Genomic DNA, 21,459 nt, shown 5'->3' on the forward strand with positions numbered 1-21,459 from the left:
AAAATTTCAGAGCATCCCCTATTCTGTTCGTAAAATTCTTTAACTCCAAAAATTTCAGAGCTTTTCTCTTCTCTTTCGTCTGCTCTCTTCTCGCTCTCTCATGGACTCTCTGCTCGCTAACTACGCCTCTTCTGACGAAGAAGAAGATCAACAACAGCCTCCCAAACCCGCAGCTTTGCCCTCAAAACCCAGCTCTGAACCTTCTTCCTCTTCCTCTCTCTTTTCTTCTCTACCCAAACCCAAACCCCAAACTTCCTCTCTTTTCCAGTCCCTTCCCCAACCGAAACAAACCCAAACTAAACCATCAAATCTTCGTCATGATGATGACGACGATGATGAAGACCAAGATTCAAAACCCACCTCCAAACCCTTGTTCTCTACGCTTCCTCCGCCCAAATCCCAAATCCCAAATCAACCCATTACCAATATCTCATCCTCAGACCGAAACCCTAAAAGGGTCGTCCAATTCAAGCCTCCCATTAGCTCCTATTCGATGAAGTCGTCCCAATTGGACGACGAAGATGACGATGATGATGAAGAAGAAGAAAGGCGAAGGCGAAAGGCGTCTGAATCCTCCTCTCAAACATCGTCCGGGAAGTTCATATTTTCTCTTCCAGCGCCTAGGTACTCCGCCACATTGGGTGCGAGTTCGGGTTTGGGTTCGGGCCGAAGAGCCATTCTTGAAACGGAATCAGTTGGTTCTAAAGTGAAGAGCGATGCAGGGGTGGATCAAAATGTTGCTAATCACCAATCAAGTATTGATCAGAATGCAGTTAACTATGAAAGTTATGGAGGTTATGAGACTTACCAATCTGGTATTGATCAAAATGCAGTTAACTATGAAAGCTATGGTGGTTATGAGAGTTACCAATCTGGCATTGATCAAAATGTGGATGTTGGGGTTCAATTACAGGCAGGAATTAGCGGTAGTGATGCTTCAAATTATGGTAGTTATGATGTTTATGGGAGTAATGCTGGTTATAGTGGTTATGGGCAGTATGGGAATGATTGGGTTGGTGGGTCTGAAACTGCAGCGCTGGCGATTCCAGGAACAGATGTAAGTGGGATTAAAGTGAGTAAAAAGAGAGGGAGGAATGAGGTGCCAACTGAAATAGTTGAGGTTAAGCAGGACGAGTTGATGAAGAATCGGCCAAGGGAAGACCAGGCCAAGTCAACCGGAATAGCTTTTGGGCCTTCTTATCAGGTATCACCACTTATAGGTTCTTGCTGTTTTTGATCATTTGGTGTTATAGTGATTATGAATTTTGATTTTTTTCATTAACTGGTCTGCATCCTTTTATTCATTTATAACGTTCAGAACTCAAGACATTGTTTTGCTACATTTTAATGCGTACTGAAATTATTAGCAGTTAGTCCAGTGTTATGAACCTGAGTGAGATATATCTTTTACTTTAGCTTTATGTTATTGATAGTTTTCTAGGAAGAATTTGATATCTGTGAAACGGTTCATTAAATTCTTTCCATTAAAGAAGATGATAAGAGTCATAAGAAACTGTCTTTTTTCTTTTGAGAACCGTTCTTGATGAAAAAGACTAAAGTTCCACTTTATATACAAGTTATCTTTTGTGTATATCAAACTTTTCGTGCATTACTCTTGGACAACATAACCTGGTAGTTTAATGACCTTTGCATTTACTTTAGCAAAAGCAATACGATCACTAAGTCATATCAGTTGAACAAAGTCTATGAAATGGGATGTGGGAACTGTGAACTGTCAATTTCCATTGAGATATATTACTCTCATAGGATTAGCTTGCTACCTTGGGTTTATGTAATCTAATCCATTTTCATAATGGAGATGTTTGGAATGGGGTGATAATTTTGAATACTAGGTAACATGACATGAATGCAGTAGAAAATTAGCAGGTTAGAATTGATAATTACAACACGTAGCCAAAAGTGACATGACCTTATAACACATGTAATAAACAGGTCATGTTACTGTTAACTTGATTTTGGCAAGACATATGTGTTTAACTGGTATTGAATGGAGAAAAAATCTTGTTTTTTCTCCCCATCTTCTCACTCTCAAGTGAGAAGGATTTTTATCAATTGAAAGGAAAAACTAAGAGAGGAAAACATGTCACTCAAGAATCATACAGGATAATGGTCAAATACAAGACTGATGTTAGCCCAAAATGTGTAAATTATTCAGAAAGGAAAAAGACCGAGGCAGCCTTCCAAAGCATGGCTTAAATTAATATTCAGAACCTTTACACATGGGAAATCTCAGAAGATGATGCTTCTCATGAATTGACAAGAAAAAGGTGCCTCTGGTAACAATGCTAGAGTGTTTTCCTTAGAATGAAGAACTTGCAGGACTGTGGAACTTGCTTTGTTGAATTATTCTGGCTTAGAGCTGTATTGTTTTGATATCTGCTAACAAACTGATAGAGCGTGTTTGGGGTCTAAAGTAGTGCATTGCAGAACTTGGGTCCATAGGTGGACTTGGGTTTTAACTTTAATTCTTCTATAACTGCATTGGAACTTGGCAAGCACTGAGGAGGACCCTTTCCTAACTTGACTTTGAATTATCAAAATCCACCCTAGAGAAATTTTTTGGTCATACTCTTTGCTAAGATCTTAAAAATCCTTAACCTCCGCCCTAATGAATGTGCTTGCAAACATCATGAGGAGTTGATATATCATTTTAATGAAGTTCTATGTATCTCATGATTCCCCGAGATTGGAAGCAATGAGATTATGGTGTCAGAAGATGGGATCGTGTTGAGATGAAAATATTGTTGAGGCTGTTTGCATAGAGAATTTTATATATCTATTTTTTCAAAAAATAAAGATATAATTATATATGTTACTAGCTTTTTGGTTGTTCTGTCATTTTCCTTGGTTCAATGTTTTTTTTTCCCTTTTTCTGTTTTGCTTATTTGTTGCTTAGTTCTGCCTGATTGAGCACCTAGTACATCTTGTGCATGTTACGTAGTACTTGATATTGTTTGAAACTTAGAAAGTGCTTCAGTCTACTGTTCAATCAGACATTATTGCAAGTTCCATTTCTAAAGAAAGGAAGTCTGAATCACTATTCGTTTTGTTCATCTTCGGCAATGACTAGACTGCTTTACTATTTTTGTGGGTTATGTATATATGTTTATATATATATATATATATATATACACACTAATTTGTTTTACTTTATGCATTGACATATTTATTTGTGTTTGTTCCATTCAGCCTGTTTCAACTAAAGGGAAGCCTACAAAGCTGCATAAGAGGAAGCATCAGATTGGTTCTCTATACTTTGATATGAGGCAGAAGGAGATGGAACTTGCAGAGCGACGTTCAAAAGGCTTCCTCACAAAAGCTGAAACACAAGCCAAGTATGGATGGTGATCCTGTGATAATTCTTTATATGTTGTACACTGAAACTGTATTTCAAAATAGTGACATCAAAAAGGGGAAAATTTCTCTTCGTAGTGCTGGCTCAAAGTTCTATTCTTTCAAAAGATTTGTATCCATCATCAGAGTATAATCATGTTTTCCTTTCAAATTTTGTATAACTTTGATATTTGGATTTGTTTCGTGGGAAGCTATTGAATCTAGGCTTCTGCTAGCTAATCCTATTTCTTCAATAATGGGAAGACCAGTTTCTTGGAGCTGCATTCTATGCTGTCATAATGTGTAAACGTTATAAATGAAAGATTATGTGAATCTGCATCCTTGTGGTGGGTCGGGGGAGGAGGACGGAAAGGAAACCAAAGCCATGGAGACAGTAAATCATAATGGAAATTCAAGTCAAACGGCATAATTAGATGACACGCATCCATCATCCGTGCCTTTTGTGACCCAAAAAGCGACAATGCCCACAATTGATGAGAAATGAATCTAGAAAAAGGCAAGTGTCTCAGTTTGTATTGACATATAATTTAGGTACAAGACAAGAAGACATTAAAAAGCCCAACTAATCCACAATCCTTGACCGTAACATATAGACAGAACAGACAGTAAACCGATGCAGAAAACAATTTACCAATCCTTGAGCAGCTCACCAGCAACATCCTTGTAGCTAACTTTCTTTTTCTTTGAAGGTCCTGCATTCAGATCTACTGCTGGTTTTTCCTTTTCAATACTCGTATTTGTAGTTTCAACTTTCTTCATAGCAAGACTTGGAATCATGTCAAACAACATGGCTTGAACAGGATCAGCCATAACTTCAAGTTTCTCCGGCTTTCCACTGTCTTCGATATTACACTTCTCAATCATTTCGACATCAGGAATTTGATAAGAATGGTCCTCAAACCTAATGTCTTCAGCAACCTCCTGCACAGCTGCATTGTCTCTTTGTAATGATTCAGAATCTCTAATTGCTTCATTTTCTTGGATGTCTAAACTTGCGTCACTCATCATTCCATGTTTCCTTTCTTCCTTATCAACCTCTTCCACAAGTAATGTGTTATCATGAGAGCCACCTTCATCTGACTCATTTCCTGATATTTTAGCAGGCTTCCTTCCAATGCGCACCCGTGTTCTCCGAGCTTGGTTGACACCAGTTTTTCCTTTGTTCATGCTTGTGAGAGCAGGTCTTCCTCTTTTCCTTTTGCTTTCCCTCTCAGGTGAGGCCAAGATCCTATAATTTTCTGGAGCTTCTTTGTCTCCTATCTCTTTTCCTTCTTGGTTAGGAGAAGAAGAAGAATTGTTGATTTGCAGAGTGTCCACAACAGAGGGTGCTTCTTCTAGATCCATGTCATGTTTCCTAGACATCACAGGAGCAGAACAAAAATGTTAACCACCCTGAATCCCTCCTACATACTCTGTTATCATAATTGATATTAAAGGGAACCCCACACACGCACACCCCTAGCAAGTCTGCACTTCACCCATCAGAGATGTACAATACCTTCCCCGTAGAACTTCTTCCCCTTGCAATGTTTATGATATGAACCGAATAAACAATAAAAAACAGAACTCCCCTTTGTATGAGGAAGTTTTCTACACATGTCATTTTAGACAGTCTACCATTTCTTTGTGCCATGAATCCATTCCTGTATTAGTTTACTTTCTCTTAGTAGTTTATTTCCAAGAATGACTATCTAGCCCAGTATAGCGCCTCCATCATTCAGTGGAAAAACAAAATTAAGAACAAAAATAAAAGATGAAACAGCTAGCTTTTAGCAATCGTTCTTTCTATTTTATTTTCTAAGGATTACGATGGAGACACTACATAATGAACAGGTAACATCCAGTACAAAAGGACGTTACGCCGGGGGCAGAAGCAAGCATTGGCTTGGGTGGGCTAGCCCAGTGTAAAAATGAAAATGAATATATAGCATGTCCACTCCAACCCAGGAGAAATTAACCCACCCTTCAAAGAAGAAATTAAGCCATCCCATATCTAAAGCCTGCATTCTCCCACTCAAGTTCTCAACCCAGCAGCTCTCAAGATAGAAATCACCAACTGAAAATACTAGCCCACCCCTGTTAAATTTATGGTTCTTCCCTTGGCAACGTCCACTAATGAGCAAAGGTAAATCTCATAAATACCTCAAGATAATAGTCCAATATCAGTCACCCGTGTTCAAGGACTTAAGAAAGAATTTTGATGGTCTTGACAAAGAATAAGATGGGGGTTTCAGAAACTGGATTTTAAGAATTTATTTTTGCTAAAAAACAGGTTTTAAGTGACAGGTGATCCCATCAGGGACCGTTGGCTTCCATGTCGTAAATCTGTAATTGAATTATGAGTGATTACTATTATACCTAATTTTGTATCATCACCCAAATAAACTGATTTGATTTTAAATGCGTATTATAACTCAGAGGAATACCACATCCAAGTGCAATATTATAATAACTGAACTCACCACTCTTCAATGCTGCATTCTTCCAACCCATTGGGTTTTAAGCTATATGTTTCTTCTTGCAGTCTCTGGTCCCTTTCCAAGCAGTCTTCCAACCATTGAGATCCAACAATATGCAACTTTTTGTTATGCAGAAATCGTTTCTCTGATTCAGTGAAACTGTAACGGAGAGAGCAGTGAGAAAAGATAAAGGAGAAAAGGTCATGGACTGTATTGATGTTGATAACAGCTGTAATGAGGAAAGGGGTCAGACAGTGGGCAAAGCTATTTCTGTTGTAGTGTAAGAAAAAAATATCCAAGAACTGGGGGATAGAACAGAGCAAACAAATCATGCTCCTATAATGGTCATTCTAAATCAGGTGAATAAATCCTTATCGTAGCAACTTTTTTAAATGCAGTAATTCATCCATAGATTGAAAGATGAAATTAAAATTGTCCTCTTTTCTGTTTCTTAACATGATACTTGATAATTTCAGAATGCACGCGCCATTAAGCATCATATTTGATAGTTTTGTTATAAAAACAAAACATGATACTTGATAATTATAATTGAACTGTTACATTGCCTATTATAAAAACCATGCATATGGCTGTGTTGAGAAAAAAATGGCACCCTCAATTTGTTGTAGACAAATCGTACTACACAAACATACTTAAATTATCCTGAATAATCAACTATCTCACCAACATCTTGTCAATCAATTCATGCCAGAAAATGCACCTCTGCCAACTTCAATGGAAAGCATAATGAACGTATGGTCAGATATTTGACAAAAAATCAAAATAATCATGTGATGATTTAATCGTCAATAATGATTCCACATATCTTATTGATCAGGAGATGCAAGCACTTATCCTCCATTAGAGACTGGGAATAATTATTCATGTAACTCGCAACATTATGAACTATAGGTTACCTTTGCAATAAAGTTTCAAAATCGACATCAAGACCCTGCACTGACAAGACTACCAAATGAGTCGCATGAGCAATACTGTCAGTGACTCTGCCACCACTTATGAGAACTTGAATCTTCAACCTTCTGAGTGTGAATCGTAAAAGGACTTCCCAATCCGGTTTCCTTTAAGCAAAGGTTAATCAGAAATCCATAAATAATAAATTTAGAATGTGAAAAACAAAGAAAGCCTAATATAATCCGTGTCCTGAGAAAGCCTAATATAGCCAACAGATCTTACAAGGAATGAGTTGATGGGTTAAAGTAAATGCAGCAGCCATGAAAGCGAGACCATTTCTCCATTGGACAGTATTTTTTCTTGTAATGGTTGATAGTTTTGGAATCCGCAGATCTATTCATGTTGCTTAAAAGCTGAAAAGAATGAAATAAGCAAATTACCTCATTGCCTATCAAAAGTTCTCTGTGTTACCTCCAATAGAACCAGTATTAAATAGTTCACTGGTAAACATAGTACTTAAAACTTGCTTCTTTTCCGTTCTTATATGCTTCAATATATAATAGAGCAAATTCACCGTTTGAAGAGCAACTAAGAATTCTATGTACATTTACCTGCTTGATGTCTGCAAGGTCAAGATCCCAGTAGTACGAGTCAGAAAATTCATCAATTTCTTCTTGTAACTTCTTTTTTGAAGATTCAGATATGAAGAGATAGTACCTTCACGAGAAAAATATTTGAAGCATTGTACAAAAAAAAAAGAGTCTCATTTTACAATGTCTTTTCAATACGAATAGATTAGATAGTGTCACTAACTTTGGCTGTAAGGCAAGAAGTCTCTTTTGAGAACAACAATCCAACACCCAAGAGAAATGAATTATATCTCCATGACGCTTTGCTGCCTGATATTTAATCCCTGTCAAATAAGATTATTATTACAGCCAATCGAAATTGTTTGTGTGTGTGTGTGTGTGTGTGTGTGTGTGTAACTGAGTTACATAAAAAGAGAGAGAGAGAGAGAGAGAGAGAGAGAGAGAGAGAGAGAGAGAGAGACCTTTGCTATCAGCTGCAACACAGTGTGTAACTGCATTATTCAAATTCATAGAGAAAGTACCCCCATTCTCAACAACAAGTTTGTGCAAGGAATCAAGAGAATTAGTGGGAGGCACATTAACAAAGTCTGGACGTGTCAAGGACAACATGGTAAAGTAGAATAAATAGATGCAATTATATGGTCACTAGTATGCTCAAAATATCCAATTTTGTTGGTTCCAAATGCATCCTTATAGTATTGCCTTTTTCTTGTATTCAATTTGTATTTGCAGGGATTATCTACAGTGAACACCTTGAGGAAAGATGTCAAACAATAATTTCTTCAGGTTATTAAACACACGCACGTCATCTCTCATCCAGCTAATACACGACCCCAAACCCCTTATGGAAAAAGGAGACAAGTACAAAATGCAGAAAGTATGACTGTTGGAAATAATACATACACCAGAAGAAAAAAATATCATTATTAGTATTATTATCTGATGCAAAATGCAGATTGAAAGATCAAGCAATTTTGTAAATGAATTGACTCAGATATTAAGCAAGTAACTCTGAGAAAACCTCACAGGATACAAAACATCATATTTGAAAATAGTAATGTGTCCTCCTTGACGCTGGAAACATCAGTCTGAACTAAATGAGAGGGAACAACAGAAAGATTTCTTTTTTCTTCCTTTCTAGAGGATGTCTTGTGTTTCGTTTTAGTATCCTGCAGAGCACCGTAATCCGTTCCCCTTTGTGTGGTCCCATTGCTTGAATGTACAAGCTCCATAAACGCTGCAAAAGAAGAAAATCAAATAACCAAAATTTAAAGCACGTGATAGTTAAGAGCTTACCCCATCTTTGAATGCTGAGACTAAGGAAATAGAGAAGAATCCTAGTTCATAAAATTAGAAATATGCTGGTTACTATAAGTAGAGCTAGAATCCTAGCATGCGTTTGGAATAAATTTGATCCTCTTACATTCCACATCAAGACATTCATGCCAAGGTTTATCATATCTAACTCGATCAACACGTGGAAATCTCAGGCTGTATGGTGCAGAAAAAACCTGCAAGAACACCACAGCCAACGAATCAATAAAGTCATCAAGTCAAACTAATACAACTTATACTGTGACACCCTAGTAGATCTACATGTAAATATCTGATTAATAAATGAATCACAAATGATACTATAGCTGTTAGGACACACCTCAGACCTTATAGTTCTGATGTCACTCGTTATAGAAAGTATTATTGATCTGCAAAATACAAGGGGCAAAAGGAAAAAATAAGATAATTGATATATATGCTGAAAATTAATATATCACAAACCTATCCAGGAAATCATACTAACTTCTCGGGGCTTTCAACCCAAACATCTGGTCTCTCTTTTGAATTGTTTGTTACTTGATAAAAACTTGGTGGAGCCTTTTTTGGGTACTCATATTTCCTGACAGAACAGAGAGAAAATCAACATATATTTGCAGAGATAAGGAAAGAATAGCACCTAATAAGGTAAACCCAAGGGCTTAATAAGGTATTGTATTTGACCATATAAACAGACTTATTTTCGCAGTAGCAGTAAATTAGTAATCAGTAAAAAAATGTCCCATGTGGGTGTTGGCTCCAAGCATTATCTCAAGTTTTCAACAGCATTTCTCATTCATGATAAATAAAAATCAAACTGATGCGTCCTAGAATTACAAAACTAGGCTGAACAATCACCAATGCTAACAATTTTTTGTCTAAAATCATAAGCTGCATGGCCATCAATGCAAGTGTCACAGCACAAACTGTTCTGGTTGCCCTAAAGGCTATTTCATGTTGCTCATTGGATATTTTCTTGATAAACACCCCCGAGGAGCTACAACAGTGTTGTTAAGTTATAAAACAAAATACCTCAAATAAGGCTTTAATTTGGTTGCAACAGCTTCTAGATCCTCATCAGAAAGTCCAGTGCCCACTCTGCAAAAGGATACAAATCTGCAATATGAAAACCTAGTCAGAAACATTCACTTACCCATTGTGGATACAAGGATTATAAGCACCAATGAGGATTTAGGCTCTCTGGTGCATCAAACTACTCTACCAAAAAATTAGCACCAACAAACAATATGGCACACACATGCAACCAATGGCTTGTTAACTGTTTAAGTATCAATATATTAGCAGCAAGCTAACTCTGATTCAGCCAAAGTCATATTCAAAATCTACTATAAAATGGCCTAGGCAAGAATCCAACCTAAGAGATAAAGGTTGACAAGAGAAAGCAATAAACTTTTTTTATTTTTAAAGAGATAGTAGCAGTAAGCTACGTAAGAGTCAGCTTAATTCATATCACACTCTAAAAGGACCCAGGCATTGATCCAACCCAATAGATAAGACCAACCAAAATTACATAATTTTTAATAAAAAAAAGCAATCAAGGCTAGAATAACACATGCTGATCTCATCCCAGTTAATCCAAGAGAGGGACAAAGAATGACCTCATAGAAAGTGAATTCGAAGGGCCTAGAAAGGGCATGGAATTATGAGAGGAAGAGGCCCCTGGAATCATGGTAGTACTCCTCAAGATTGGAATGAGGGGAAGGAATGGAAAGATAAATGGATTGGAAATCCCCCTATGTGCTGAGAATAAGAGGAGCCGCCTTGCTTGGACTTGATCCCACCAAATTGACGCATGACCCATACTCAGGAATTTAACCTTCACACCTTGGATAACTTCTCCACGCTACTTAGCCAATCAAGAAAGACGTTGGGATGCAATCGGCCATGAGGCGATTCATGACTCCAGCATAAAAAACAGCACATTAATTCCGGAGCTGTGGATGATTGAGAAAGCTCTAAGATCTTGTTCGTAGTTTCCGTTTAAAAGTTGTACTCATTGCTTTTCCAGCCCTATCGAGTGGATCAACTGCTTTAACAGCTAGGCCCTTCACTGCAGAGCATCCAATTCCCAACTAATCTATTCTGAATGGAAGCGATCGATCGAATGGATTAGAACAAACAAATTGGATTAAAATTAGAAAGATTTTACTTTGCGTCGATCAACAAAAAAGAGACAAAAGGCAGCGAATCTAAGATAAACGTTTGTCGGAGAATACGCTGAAGTAGCTCTTTTGAATCTTCAAAGACTGGCTTCCACCAATCGAAGTTTCGCACATTTCAGATGGTGGTAAAGTGAGACCACATAAAGAGCTCTTCCTCAGTCAGTCTGATTATTCAGTACGATATGGTTTGACCCTTTTTCTTTTTGTTTGAATCTTCATATAGAAAGCAGAATCAGTTGGTCAAGAAAAGAGTAAAAGAAGCCAAGGAAAAGGAGGAGGATAACCACATGATCACCAAACCATATCCGGCTTGGATAGATTCCGTGCTCAGTACGGAGGAATACAATGATATCAGAACAAAGTAGACCAAGCAAGCTTACAGAATTCGGGGAATTAGAACTCAGAATAAGCTCTTTTGACCAAAATAGAGTTAAGTAATTTAGAGTCGTATCAGGTTGGCTTTAAAATGGTGGATGAACATGTCCAAGAACCATATTAGTTCATAGCTTGTAAGTTATTATCAATCGCAAAAGCCAAATCTGTTAACAGACCCAAAAATGTATATCAATCTGAATCCATCACACTAACAAATAGCATATGCATCAATCATGGCAACTCCGATAGTTAAATACACCCCTGAAATCATCTATTCACGATGGTTCAAGTAATCTATTGGTGCTTGCTTATATTTCGTTAACTCAAGGTCACAACTTCCACATTAAGCCAGAACATGACTTCAATAAGTTTACCGTCAAGAGAAACATAACAAAACAATATGGTTACACTGTTGGTAACATCAAATTTGTTATATTTTATATTATGAGTGTTATTGTGTTTAATTTGATCAGGGTTTAAACAAATTCAAAGAGATAATGAGAAAATTAACTGTTCTCTCTCGGTAACATCAAATTTTTTATATTATATATTATGAGTGTTATTATGTTTTTTATCAGGGTTTAAAAAAAGTCAGAGATAATGAGAAAATTAACTGTTCTCTCTCTCTCTCTCTCTCTCTCTCTCTCTGTGTAAAGTATTCAACTAACTCTTTGCTCGTCTGCCCACAAGTCATTTTGCGCCATCATTTCACATAAGATATGGTTTGGGCAATCAGTTTCAACAAAATGCCTTTAATTAACTCGTAGATGCCCTTTTTTATTATTTTTCGTTTCAACTTACCAAATAATTGATTTACTCACAAATATGACTAACCTTATTTAAATAAGACAATACAGAATCCAAGTTACTACTCCAATATTTTCATTCATTGAAGCCAACCAATCTGTATAGATCAACCATTGAAAAATTCTTACCTTCTAGGATATGTATTTGGTACTGCACGTTCAGCAAGACCCACCAAGAATTGAGCAACCTGCAATAATAAATTTATCACTAGAACTAAAAGTCCATCATATATAACCACATATATATTATTTGAGGGACACCCTTTAGGGTCCCTGTATGAAATTTTTTTTTCAACAATCCAAACCATCTATTTCTTAAGTTTACATTCATAGATCATCCTTGCAAAAAATAGACAAATCGGAAACCGTTTCGACATCTAATTGTATCTTACAAAATCAATGAACACAGTGCTTCAAGAAAGTACTAAAATTTCAATAATTCAATTAAGTGGTCCAATGATATTGGATTCAAGTGATTTTTTGTAGAGATGATCTTTGAATGAATATCTATAAAATAGATGGTTTGGATTAGTGAAATACAATATGGAGAGGGTCTTACAAGGGTATCCCTCAAATAAGATATATAAAATACACAATTCTTCTCTCCTAAGGTCCTTAAATAGAGTCATGTTTCTCAACCCTTGTGCAGCCATATCAGTTGTCTACACATGATCTAAAAGGTCGAGAAACATAACCTTATTTAAGGATCTTATTTGAGGACCCCAAGAGATGTTTGGGTCAGAATGGAAATAAACTAGTATATGAGCAAGCATTGCAAACTGACCTCCCCTCCACGACGTCCAGAACCGTAGTATCCGCCTAAATATAGGTGAGCAGACATTTAATTAAAAACTATAGCAGATACAACAAATATGTTGGTTTGAGGTAGATAAGAGAGTTTAAGAAAAAGAAATTACAAACCTATGATAAGAACATCTAAATCAGAGCCTGCACGAATGTAATCTGGTTTTAATTTTAACCACTTTCCACTCCGATCACTAGGTTCCCATTTAGAACCAAGGTCCTTCAAAACAATCCCCTCATCTCTAACAGGATAAAAATGATATATAAGCTTAAGGAAACAACTGACCAAATGATGCATGAACAACTCAATTTGATGAAGTACAAATAAGACATTTAGGTCAAAGAACTGTATATTCAACACATAGAATAGGAGAGAACAATGATTCTGTACGTCTATGGATATGATCCTTTTAAGAAGCTATTACAATATGGGAAAGAGGTTACAGTATCGGATTTTACTCCTGAGTGACATCAATCAGTATGATCCTTGTATGATTTTGAAGGTAATTTGCAAGTAGTGTGGGATTAAATCACCATGAATCTTAGCTGATAATTTAAAGTTCTAGGTGTTTGTGCAGGGTAAAAAGCGGAATTTGGACAAAAATGGTACACGTGATTTTAAATTTTTGGATTAATTTTCGTGATCAACAAATTAGTCTAATTTCAGTTTTACAAATCTAAAACCCTGGCGTTTGTGCTAAAACTTTCTTCTATTTGATGGGGAAAGACTAAAGCTGTAGGTGCAAAAGCAAGTTCTACTCCCTTTTTCTTTTATTAGGTTGTTTCTTATTCTTGGTCCTTAGCCTTCCGGCTTCAGTACCGTTCCAGTGGATGTAGAAGCAAGTAAGCTCTTAATTCCTTGTATGATTGAGTTTATTAGGTTCCTTTCTTTCCTGTAAGTTTACTAAGGCTGGTTCTCTTCTAGATTGAATATTGATTTAATAAAAATTTATTGAAATTGGAAATTGAAGAGAGAAAGAGAGAGAGAGTAAAGGAAAATAACATCAATCATAGTAGACAAATTATGCCCAAAGAATGTACATGATAAACAACAATCATAGTCCACTCAAACTAACAAGAACGCTGAAGCTATGCTAACCTATTTTCGATGGTTTCTTTGAAAAACCTCTCGACATCATCCACACTACGAGCAATAAGCGACCAACAAGGTTCCCCTGCATGACCAACACAGGTAAGACACTGATGTACTGGTAAATGTTAAACTATTTGACAGGATTAGCTTTCGAGAAAAATAAATAGCACTATATTCATATGCCTGGAATTACCAACGGTGGAGAGGTGAACATAATAACCCATCATTGTACTACACCAGACAATAATGATGGGCATCTTGTCATTCATTCTGTATTTCATCTTTCTTCTTTAGTGAAATGTTTTATCTCGTACAGAAAATATCTTTTACTTGGATGAAAAATTTCCAAAAAGCCCAAATGAATCACATAGAAAGTTTACATACATAACTTCTACAGGTTAGAGATATTCTCATCAAACATTATTCTCACAAGCTTCTCTCAATGCTGGATGCATAATAGTTAGGAGGTTTTTTATACCTCCATAGGATTCAATAGATATTTAGATGGAGTTCACTGGCAAGAGCAGGGGCAGTCCAATCACTGCAAGCTCTACTTCATAGAGGATTAAGTCTATCAATAGATGTGGATGCTTACTTTGTGAATTAAGTGATAGAGGCAACAAATCAGTTAACGTGTGGTGAGTTGTGACAATTGATAATGGTGTATTAAAATTAAAACTGGCACTCCATCAAATAAGTTGGAATAAGAAGTCACAATAAAGAAATAAGGTTATATTTGATTGCGCTTCAGTGACATGAGAGTAATCTAGCACGAGAGAAGTTTGACCATCACATCACCCCAAGCCTCCACTCTCCTAATGATCATATGTGTCAATTTGGACTTCATACATGTCAATTTGGATTTCATAGAACTCAAAATTTTAGTCAGGACTCAGGACTTCATGACTTCAGTATGACAACCGAAAAACATTGAATGTCCAATGTATCATAAACAGAGTTGAGTCAATCCTCATCTGTCATGATGAACAGAATTTGGATTAGTTTAGGTTGGTTCCTTAAAACTGCATATCTTAGACTAAAGCTTTGCTTCGCCTAGAACACAATCTAGAGCATAGGTTGCACACATCACTTGTTCTCGTCTACACTAAATCAACCCACTAGCAAGCAAATGAAAATATAAAAAATGACAACTAAACCAACAAAAGCCACTAAATCAAACACAATGCATAGGATAAATTCTTTTACTACATTGGAAAAAAAAACATAGGAACAAATTCTGGAATCTGTAAAAATATTTTTACCTTCAGAACGGTGAGTGTTAAGACCACCATTAGGTACTAAAATTTCTAAACGACCCTTCAAAGGTTTCACAAATTTCTGGAGAAGCTCATGCCGTTCCTTCAAGCTCTGGTGAATTACACTAGTATCTCCAACATAGAGGATATCAAATGCAACATCTAGTGAATCTCATGTCAAGGTACACAAAATTAACATTTTTCAACTGTCCTTCACATTTTTAATTTGCAGTTTCTATGATTTATCACCACCACCAACAACATTGAAGTGCTTGCAAAGTCGGACATCAACCTCAACTTTGAGCAAGGCCAGACACAAAAAGGATACAGCACAACTGCATGAGGAGGAGGGGCATAAAGTGTAAGCTGAACTCTAACTTGGTACTTTCTAAAAATAGAAAAAGAAAATCATGAAAAGAAAACCTGTCTATCACTGTCAAGTCCATCCCTTGCTGCCTTGGCTGTAAAATAAAACAAGGAAAACAAATTTATTAGTGACAATCAAAAAATGCAAACAGTCAACAGATCATATCAAGAAAAAAATAACTAATTAGAAAAGAAAACCTATTTCTTGATTTGAACCAAACTCAGCAAAACGATTGGAAGATGTGTCCCAGACCAACATCTCACCGTCAAGAATACACCTACCAACATTGCAAGGGGAAGAATTAATATGGATTAAGTTGATTGCAAAATATTTGGTGAAAAAACAACTGTGTGCATTTTCGCACACCAACATGTATGGGGGGGTTTGACTGTAAATGATACACTGCTTGTTAAACCAAAGGCCTTCGCAAACTACACAGGTTGCAGGCATATAAGAATTTCAAAACATAGTATTCAGACATTGATCCGTTAATAAATAAGGGCACTGTTAAAGTTGCCCCTATAGGCATCTCTTGGTGTTCACCAAACAAACTGTAAAGCCTTTGAGAGAATGAAGCTTTCTAAAATTGAGATTGTGATGGTTGCTCAAATGGATGTAAAGGACAGCATGTCCCTTTAACTCATTTCAATATGGTCATTGTACTTTTCCCCCAGAAACATACAAAGACACCTAATAAGATGGCAGGACAAAATTTGGTAACCTATGCCTGACCAAAATAACAAAAATGAGTACAACCTATATGCAAAACAAGTTTGTTGTGAATGATACAAGAGTTGTTCATCTTTCTAGTCTCATTTGTGTGCATGCAGGGGTGCATGTATGTGTTTTTTGAATAACAAAGGTATCTCTTGGCTAGTACCTCCAGCATATTTTCCCCATGATTCTTTTCTTCTCACTCTTTGTACAATTATACCAAAACTATTCAAACAAATAAAAGAAGGATTATCCATATAACAGAGTACTTTATTAAGATACTTCACAACATGGGAAGCACCTTAGACAATACAAGCTATTTTTTATTTGTGATGATTTAACTTGTTACAAAATTCTAAGTTTTGGCATATCTTCCCTATTGTGTAGCTCGTTAAATTAATAATTTAACAATCATTCATACTAGCAAAATAAGAGAACATGTGTTAGACTGGTTATAAGGGGGGGAGAGTTGAAAGGGTTATTGCTGATAGTAAGAGAGACAGAGAGAGAAAATAAAGAGGGAAATGAGATTCAAGTTTTGAGAGCAATTTTGTAATCAATCTCCATTAAGCAATAATATATATATATATATGATTTTTAAAAACAAAATCAGAAATAACAAGGGAGGGGTTGATAGGGGGCACATGCCCCTCCTGGGTCTGCTGTGCCTCCACCCCTGCTTCACATTCACAAACCAAGCAAGAAAAGAACAGAAAAGGCCAACAAACCAAGACATCTCATAACTAGTGTAGATTATAGTAGAGCTACGAGAAAATAAGATAGAGGAAGCCAAAAATAACAAAATTCTAGAAATGACAATTTGATGTAGATAAATTTACCTATCAGCCAGAACATTTTGTATAACAATTTCTGACATTGCATGTCCATATTCAGGGTGATCAAGAAAATTCCTGCACAAGGGAAACAACTTATGACCAAAATATTTTTTGAGTTTGAGTTTTCAAAATATTTTGCCTAAGGAACCACCGATATGACAACGACCCAAGCTTTACAAAAATGTCAATGGTTAAATCAAATTCTCTTATTGAGTAATCCTGCCATATTGTGAGCCTAAATTAGTAATCAAATTAAATAATGCCCATGAGAATAAAAGGAAACACTTAAAATATAAAGATTGAAAAGATTAATAAAATTGCCAGGAAGGTTTGCAATTACTGATTAAATTTGCCTCTACCTTGAGAAGTAATGTATTTCAGTTCCGTTCTTATGAATTTGGATGCGATCCCCATCAAATTTACACTCAACAACCACTTCCTTACCATGAAGCTGAGAATGTGGGGAAAGAAATTAAGAGAGATATTAATGGAGTTAGACATATGAAAAAGCATCACCAAACATATATGTGTGAATAATTTGTGTATCTATCTACTATATAAAACCTTTTTCCATGCAATAGTTGCATCACCAACTCTCATAGCTAGTTGTGGGCGTACAGCTTTTCCAACTTCAATGTCCTGCAATTGATGCAAAGTAGTGTCACACATATAAGCAAATTTATAATTAAAAACACACACAAGACACCAGTATACTAAATCTTCTTTAGTAGGTACTGCAATTTTGAGATCATTAACTTCAAGAAGAGCTCTTCGTATAAATGAGAGCTTCTTAAGATATGTTCTTCACAAACAAATCACCAAAATGACCAAAGGTTTTCATATCTTTGGCATGCAACAGTACCTTAAAATAATTTTCCCCGTAGTAGCTTCAATTACTGAGTAGTAAATTTTAGGAAAATACCATATTAATGTTGCTACACCATAAAATTATTAAAGAGATATACAAAATTGTTTCAGACTTAATGAGAGACCTGGCGCTTATGACGCTGATTTCTATCCCTCAGCTTTTCACAAACCAATTTCAAGTCACATGTGACATTAAACAAGTCTTCAGCATCTGGATGAAATTCATGAAAAATGCTCTTTTCACTAGTTCCCAGCTTCAGATCTGCAGGAGATAAAAAAAACATGAAAAATTGAAGCTTAACAGAATGGATATTAAAAAATTCATATCATGACCTTAGTAGACAACACCTTTAAGAATAATCATGACAATCCACTTCATTTCCTGTGCATTTGTCTTCTTTATCAATGTAGAAAGAACTGAAGTCTTCTCTGACCTGTTGACATCCTTGTGTCATTTTAGGTGTTATAAACAGACTTAAGAGGCAAACAATGTTTTCATACAATAAACTTAAAGCACGCAGGGAAGATATATTATATAAGCAACTTAAATTAACAACTTCAAACAAAATTTCAAGAAATATTACTGAGAAGAAGCTAAATAAGTGTGGAAGAAATATACTTAAACATTTACACTTCGGTTCAATCTAGAGGGCCTAACTTATTTGCCCCAGTAGGCTATTTAACTTAAGTTCAACAGAAAAAGTACCTAAACAAATTATACTAACGTTTTCTAGTAAAAGTTAAAATAACAAGTTACATTAGACGACATCACCAGCTTAGACCTTCTACACAGAAAAGTGAGAGTGACAAAAGAAAGAAGGTGGCAGCATAGAGAATCACGTTCACAAGCAAGGCAGAGACGTTCTGGTATAATCTAAATAGAGCTCCCATGGTGCACTTGAGTTTGCCAACCCTCATGACTGCAAACAAGTAAACCCCAATTTCTAATCTAGATCAAACAAGAACTTTTCATAAAAAAGATTTGATACACAAGGATTTCATAGTTAACCAAGTTCTGTTTGTCAAGAGATGTTAATCACTGCCCAATCCTATCTTACAATCTCATAGGCATATTTTTTTACCATTATTGAAAGAGTACACACACACGTATATATGTATATATATGTGAGAGAGAGAGAGGAAATGGAAGAAGAAAAAGCCAATTCTAGCTTTGTGTTTAGCATATATCAATGAAAACTTGGTTAAAATATGCCTCGTAATCGATGTTAAGCATTTACAAGCTCCTGTTAGGAATTAGGAAATGAACACTATAGTAATATACCTATTTTCACTTGAAGCTAAACGATCAAGCAAGTCATTTAACTCCTTGATTGTTAATCCACCTGAACTCACTCCTTGTCTACGTTGCAGCACCTGATTCACAAATAACAAATGCCAAACAGTTATAAACATATAAAACCGAAGGAATCATACGGTAAAACCATCTACCAAAGTCCAAGCAGACTAGACCAGAGGACCTTGAGTCCCTAATGTCCAAAATCAACTGATAACAATTTACTGCCACTAAGTCGTTTCAAAAATCATTTTTGTAATTCATTTCAAATGAGTTGTTAGGGCCCAGTCTCATGTTTCATTAGTAATCAGTGGAAAAGTGATTATCAGTCCCTAAAAAAATTGGTTGGTTTCATTTCTTCTAATCCATGCAAGTGAACTCTTATTTACAACAAACCATTATAAGCACACAAAATTCAGAAGCTTAGAAAAGCATACCCCGCCAAATTCCAAACACAAAAATACAAACTTTCATTGACCCAGATACCAAAAACTCCCAAATTCCACAAAACCAAAACAAGCCCAGAAAAAATCAATCAACAAATAACAAAAACCAAAAGCCAAAAAGCGTACCTCGGCGGCCACGAGCGAGAAGTTGCCGGCATTGACACCAGTCTTGGCGCCGCCTTTGCGCCAATTGATGAGGCGAAGAGCGTCCTCGGAGTCTCTGGCCATGCCGAGAGCGTCAATGAGGCAGGTGGCGAGCACAGACTCCTTAAGGCCATAGCTGCCGCGCTCGCGGTCGAGGCCGGGAAGAATTAGGCGAATCGAATCGAAATAATCAGCAGGTTTACAGAAAGTGTCGAGAAATTTGCGGAATTTGGACCGCTTTAGGGTTGAGGTTTTGCTTCTTTGCATCCAGTTGAAGAGGCTGCATAGGACGCTGAACTTTGTCTCCTCACTCATTTTGAAGCTTGTTTGGTACTCTTCTGTTATGAGTTTGAACTTTGGGTCTTATATAACAAGTTGACAACAAAAGAACCGCTATGTATGTGTCCGTGTGTGTGTGTACATGTATAGGAATGGCAACGACGTGTTCAGGGTTGGCTATCACAATACCGTACCCGCCCCTATCCGGTCTGAAAAAAATTTCGGGAATTCCCATCCCCGGGCTACTTCCCAATTAAATTTGACAAATTAAATATATATTATATTATATCATAATCATACATGGTTATATATATTATATTATACATTAATTAAAAATAAATATATTACTTCTCGGGCTGTGTTTAGGAAGTAGCCCAAGAATCCTCGTACCCGCTCCTGATTTTCCCCTAAAATCTCTCTTCATTAAGGTCGAGAATCTGGCCTGACAAGAATTTATGCCATCCCTGCATGTAGACCTGGCAAATTGGTCAAGTTTGTTGTGTTGTGTTTGTGCCGTATGCTTGTTGTGTTCGTTCAAGTTGTATGCTTATTTATATGATTTGTCTATTGTTACTATTATCATTTATCCTTCTTTTTTTTCTTCTTTTTTATTGCCAGCTTACGCTTGTGAATTATGGTCGTTATGTAATTTTCTTTTCTTTTTTGGCTATGTCCCCCCTTTATAAATTGCTCCATATGGTTGGGATTATATGGTTTATATATATATATATAGGATACTGATTTTCCCACTCCTTTTTTATCCACTTACACTCCATTTTTTCAGAATTGTATGTTTTCACTCCTCTTTTGTTATTTTACACTTCTTTTTATCTTATAGTAAAAAGTATTAAAAAATAAAAGCGAATGTTAGTGGCTAAAAGGGAAGTGGGAAAATCACCACCCTATATATAGCTTTGTTGTTCTTCCTTTACTAAAAGTATTGCAAGTTGTCCAATGACATGAACAAAAGTTTGATAAGTTAAAAGGGTGCGAACAGTATAATTAGTCTAGTAGTAAATCATTGAAGAAAGTTATGTGTTGCAATCTCAAGACGACACTTGTTGATAAATAAATAAAAAGTAGTATTTACCACGAATAGATTAAAATTAATACGTACACATTTCTTCATATCAAAGCCCATATTACATAATGTAAATAGACTTGATTATGCTTATGCCCACAAACAATGCGTCTCACTTTACATCCCAAAACTTATTTTGCCTCGTTTATCATCCTAAAACCTCACTTTCATGTCTAAATTTGCCCAATTCCGACAACTCTGACAAGAAAATCGTTAGCCATGGCTATCTGACAATGAAGTTGGGGATATCGACCTTGGCCTTTCAAG

General features: G+C 36.2%; 2 protein-coding genes across 2 annotated transcripts; one reads left to right on the forward strand and one right to left on the reverse strand.

Annotated features, from left to right (window-relative positions):
- Positions 1-3,638, forward strand: LOC103323644 (mitotic checkpoint protein PRCC-carboxy-term protein). Its single transcript, XM_008225649.2, has 2 exons — positions 1-1,204; positions 3,211-3,638. Exons 1-2 carry the CDS (start codon positions 101-103, stop codon positions 3,367-3,369), a joined length of 1,263 nt encoding a protein of 420 aa, XP_008223871.2. The 5' UTR covers positions 1-100; the 3' UTR covers positions 3,370-3,638.
- A 224-nt stretch (positions 3,639-3,862) lies between these two features.
- On the reverse strand, positions 3,863-20,358 carry ATLIG4 (DNA ligase IV). The gene is made up of 27 exons (XM_089046092.1): positions 19,815-20,358; positions 19,231-19,322; positions 18,297-18,382; positions 18,074-18,210; positions 17,646-17,720; positions 17,441-17,532; positions 17,085-17,156; positions 15,729-15,808; positions 15,588-15,625; positions 15,493-15,499; positions 15,171-15,326; positions 13,915-13,990; positions 12,933-13,057; positions 12,796-12,830; positions 12,141-12,199; positions 9,680-9,763; positions 9,135-9,230; positions 8,991-9,039; positions 8,760-8,847; positions 8,370-8,573; positions 7,798-7,923; positions 7,560-7,659; positions 7,358-7,463; positions 7,029-7,159; positions 6,752-6,913; positions 5,838-5,993; positions 3,863-4,729 (listed from the first exon to the last, which is right to left on the reverse strand). The coding sequence occupies exons 1-27, from the start codon at positions 20,145-20,147 to the stop codon at positions 4,003-4,005; spliced, it is 3,492 nt and encodes a 1,163-aa protein (XP_088902218.1). The 5' UTR covers positions 20,148-20,358; the 3' UTR covers positions 3,863-4,002.
- Between the last annotated feature and the right edge of the window lie 1,101 nt (positions 20,359-21,459).

This window comes from Prunus mume, linkage group LG2 (assembly GCF_029339155.1).
Source record: "Prunus mume cultivar Tortuosa linkage group LG2, ASM2933915v1, whole genome shotgun sequence".
Lineage (NCBI taxonomy): Eukaryota > Viridiplantae > Streptophyta > Magnoliopsida > Rosales > Rosaceae > Prunus > Prunus mume.

Excerpts from the sequence above, each read along its gene's own strand:
- LOC103323644 (XM_008225649.2), top strand. The coding sequence starts at position 101 with ATGGACTCTCTGCTCGCTAACTACGCCTCTTCTGACGAAGAAGAAGAT. Across the intron at positions 1,205-3,210 it reads CTTTTGGGCCTTCTTATCAG|CCTGTTTCAACTAAAGGGAA; the intron begins GTATCACCACTT and ends TGTTCCATTCAG.
- ATLIG4 (XM_089046092.1), bottom strand. The coding sequence starts at position 20,147 with ATGAGTGAGGAGACAAAGTTCAGCGTCCTATGCAGCCTCTTCAACTGG. Across the intron at positions 9,231-9,679 it reads AAATTAAAGCCTTATTTGAG|GAAATATGAGTACCCAAAAA; the intron begins GTATTTTGTTTT and ends CTGTTCTGTCAG. Across the intron at positions 4,730-5,837 it reads GAATGCAGCATTGAAGAGTG|GAAACATGACATGGATCTAG; the intron begins GTGAGTTCAGTT and ends TGTGATGTCTAG.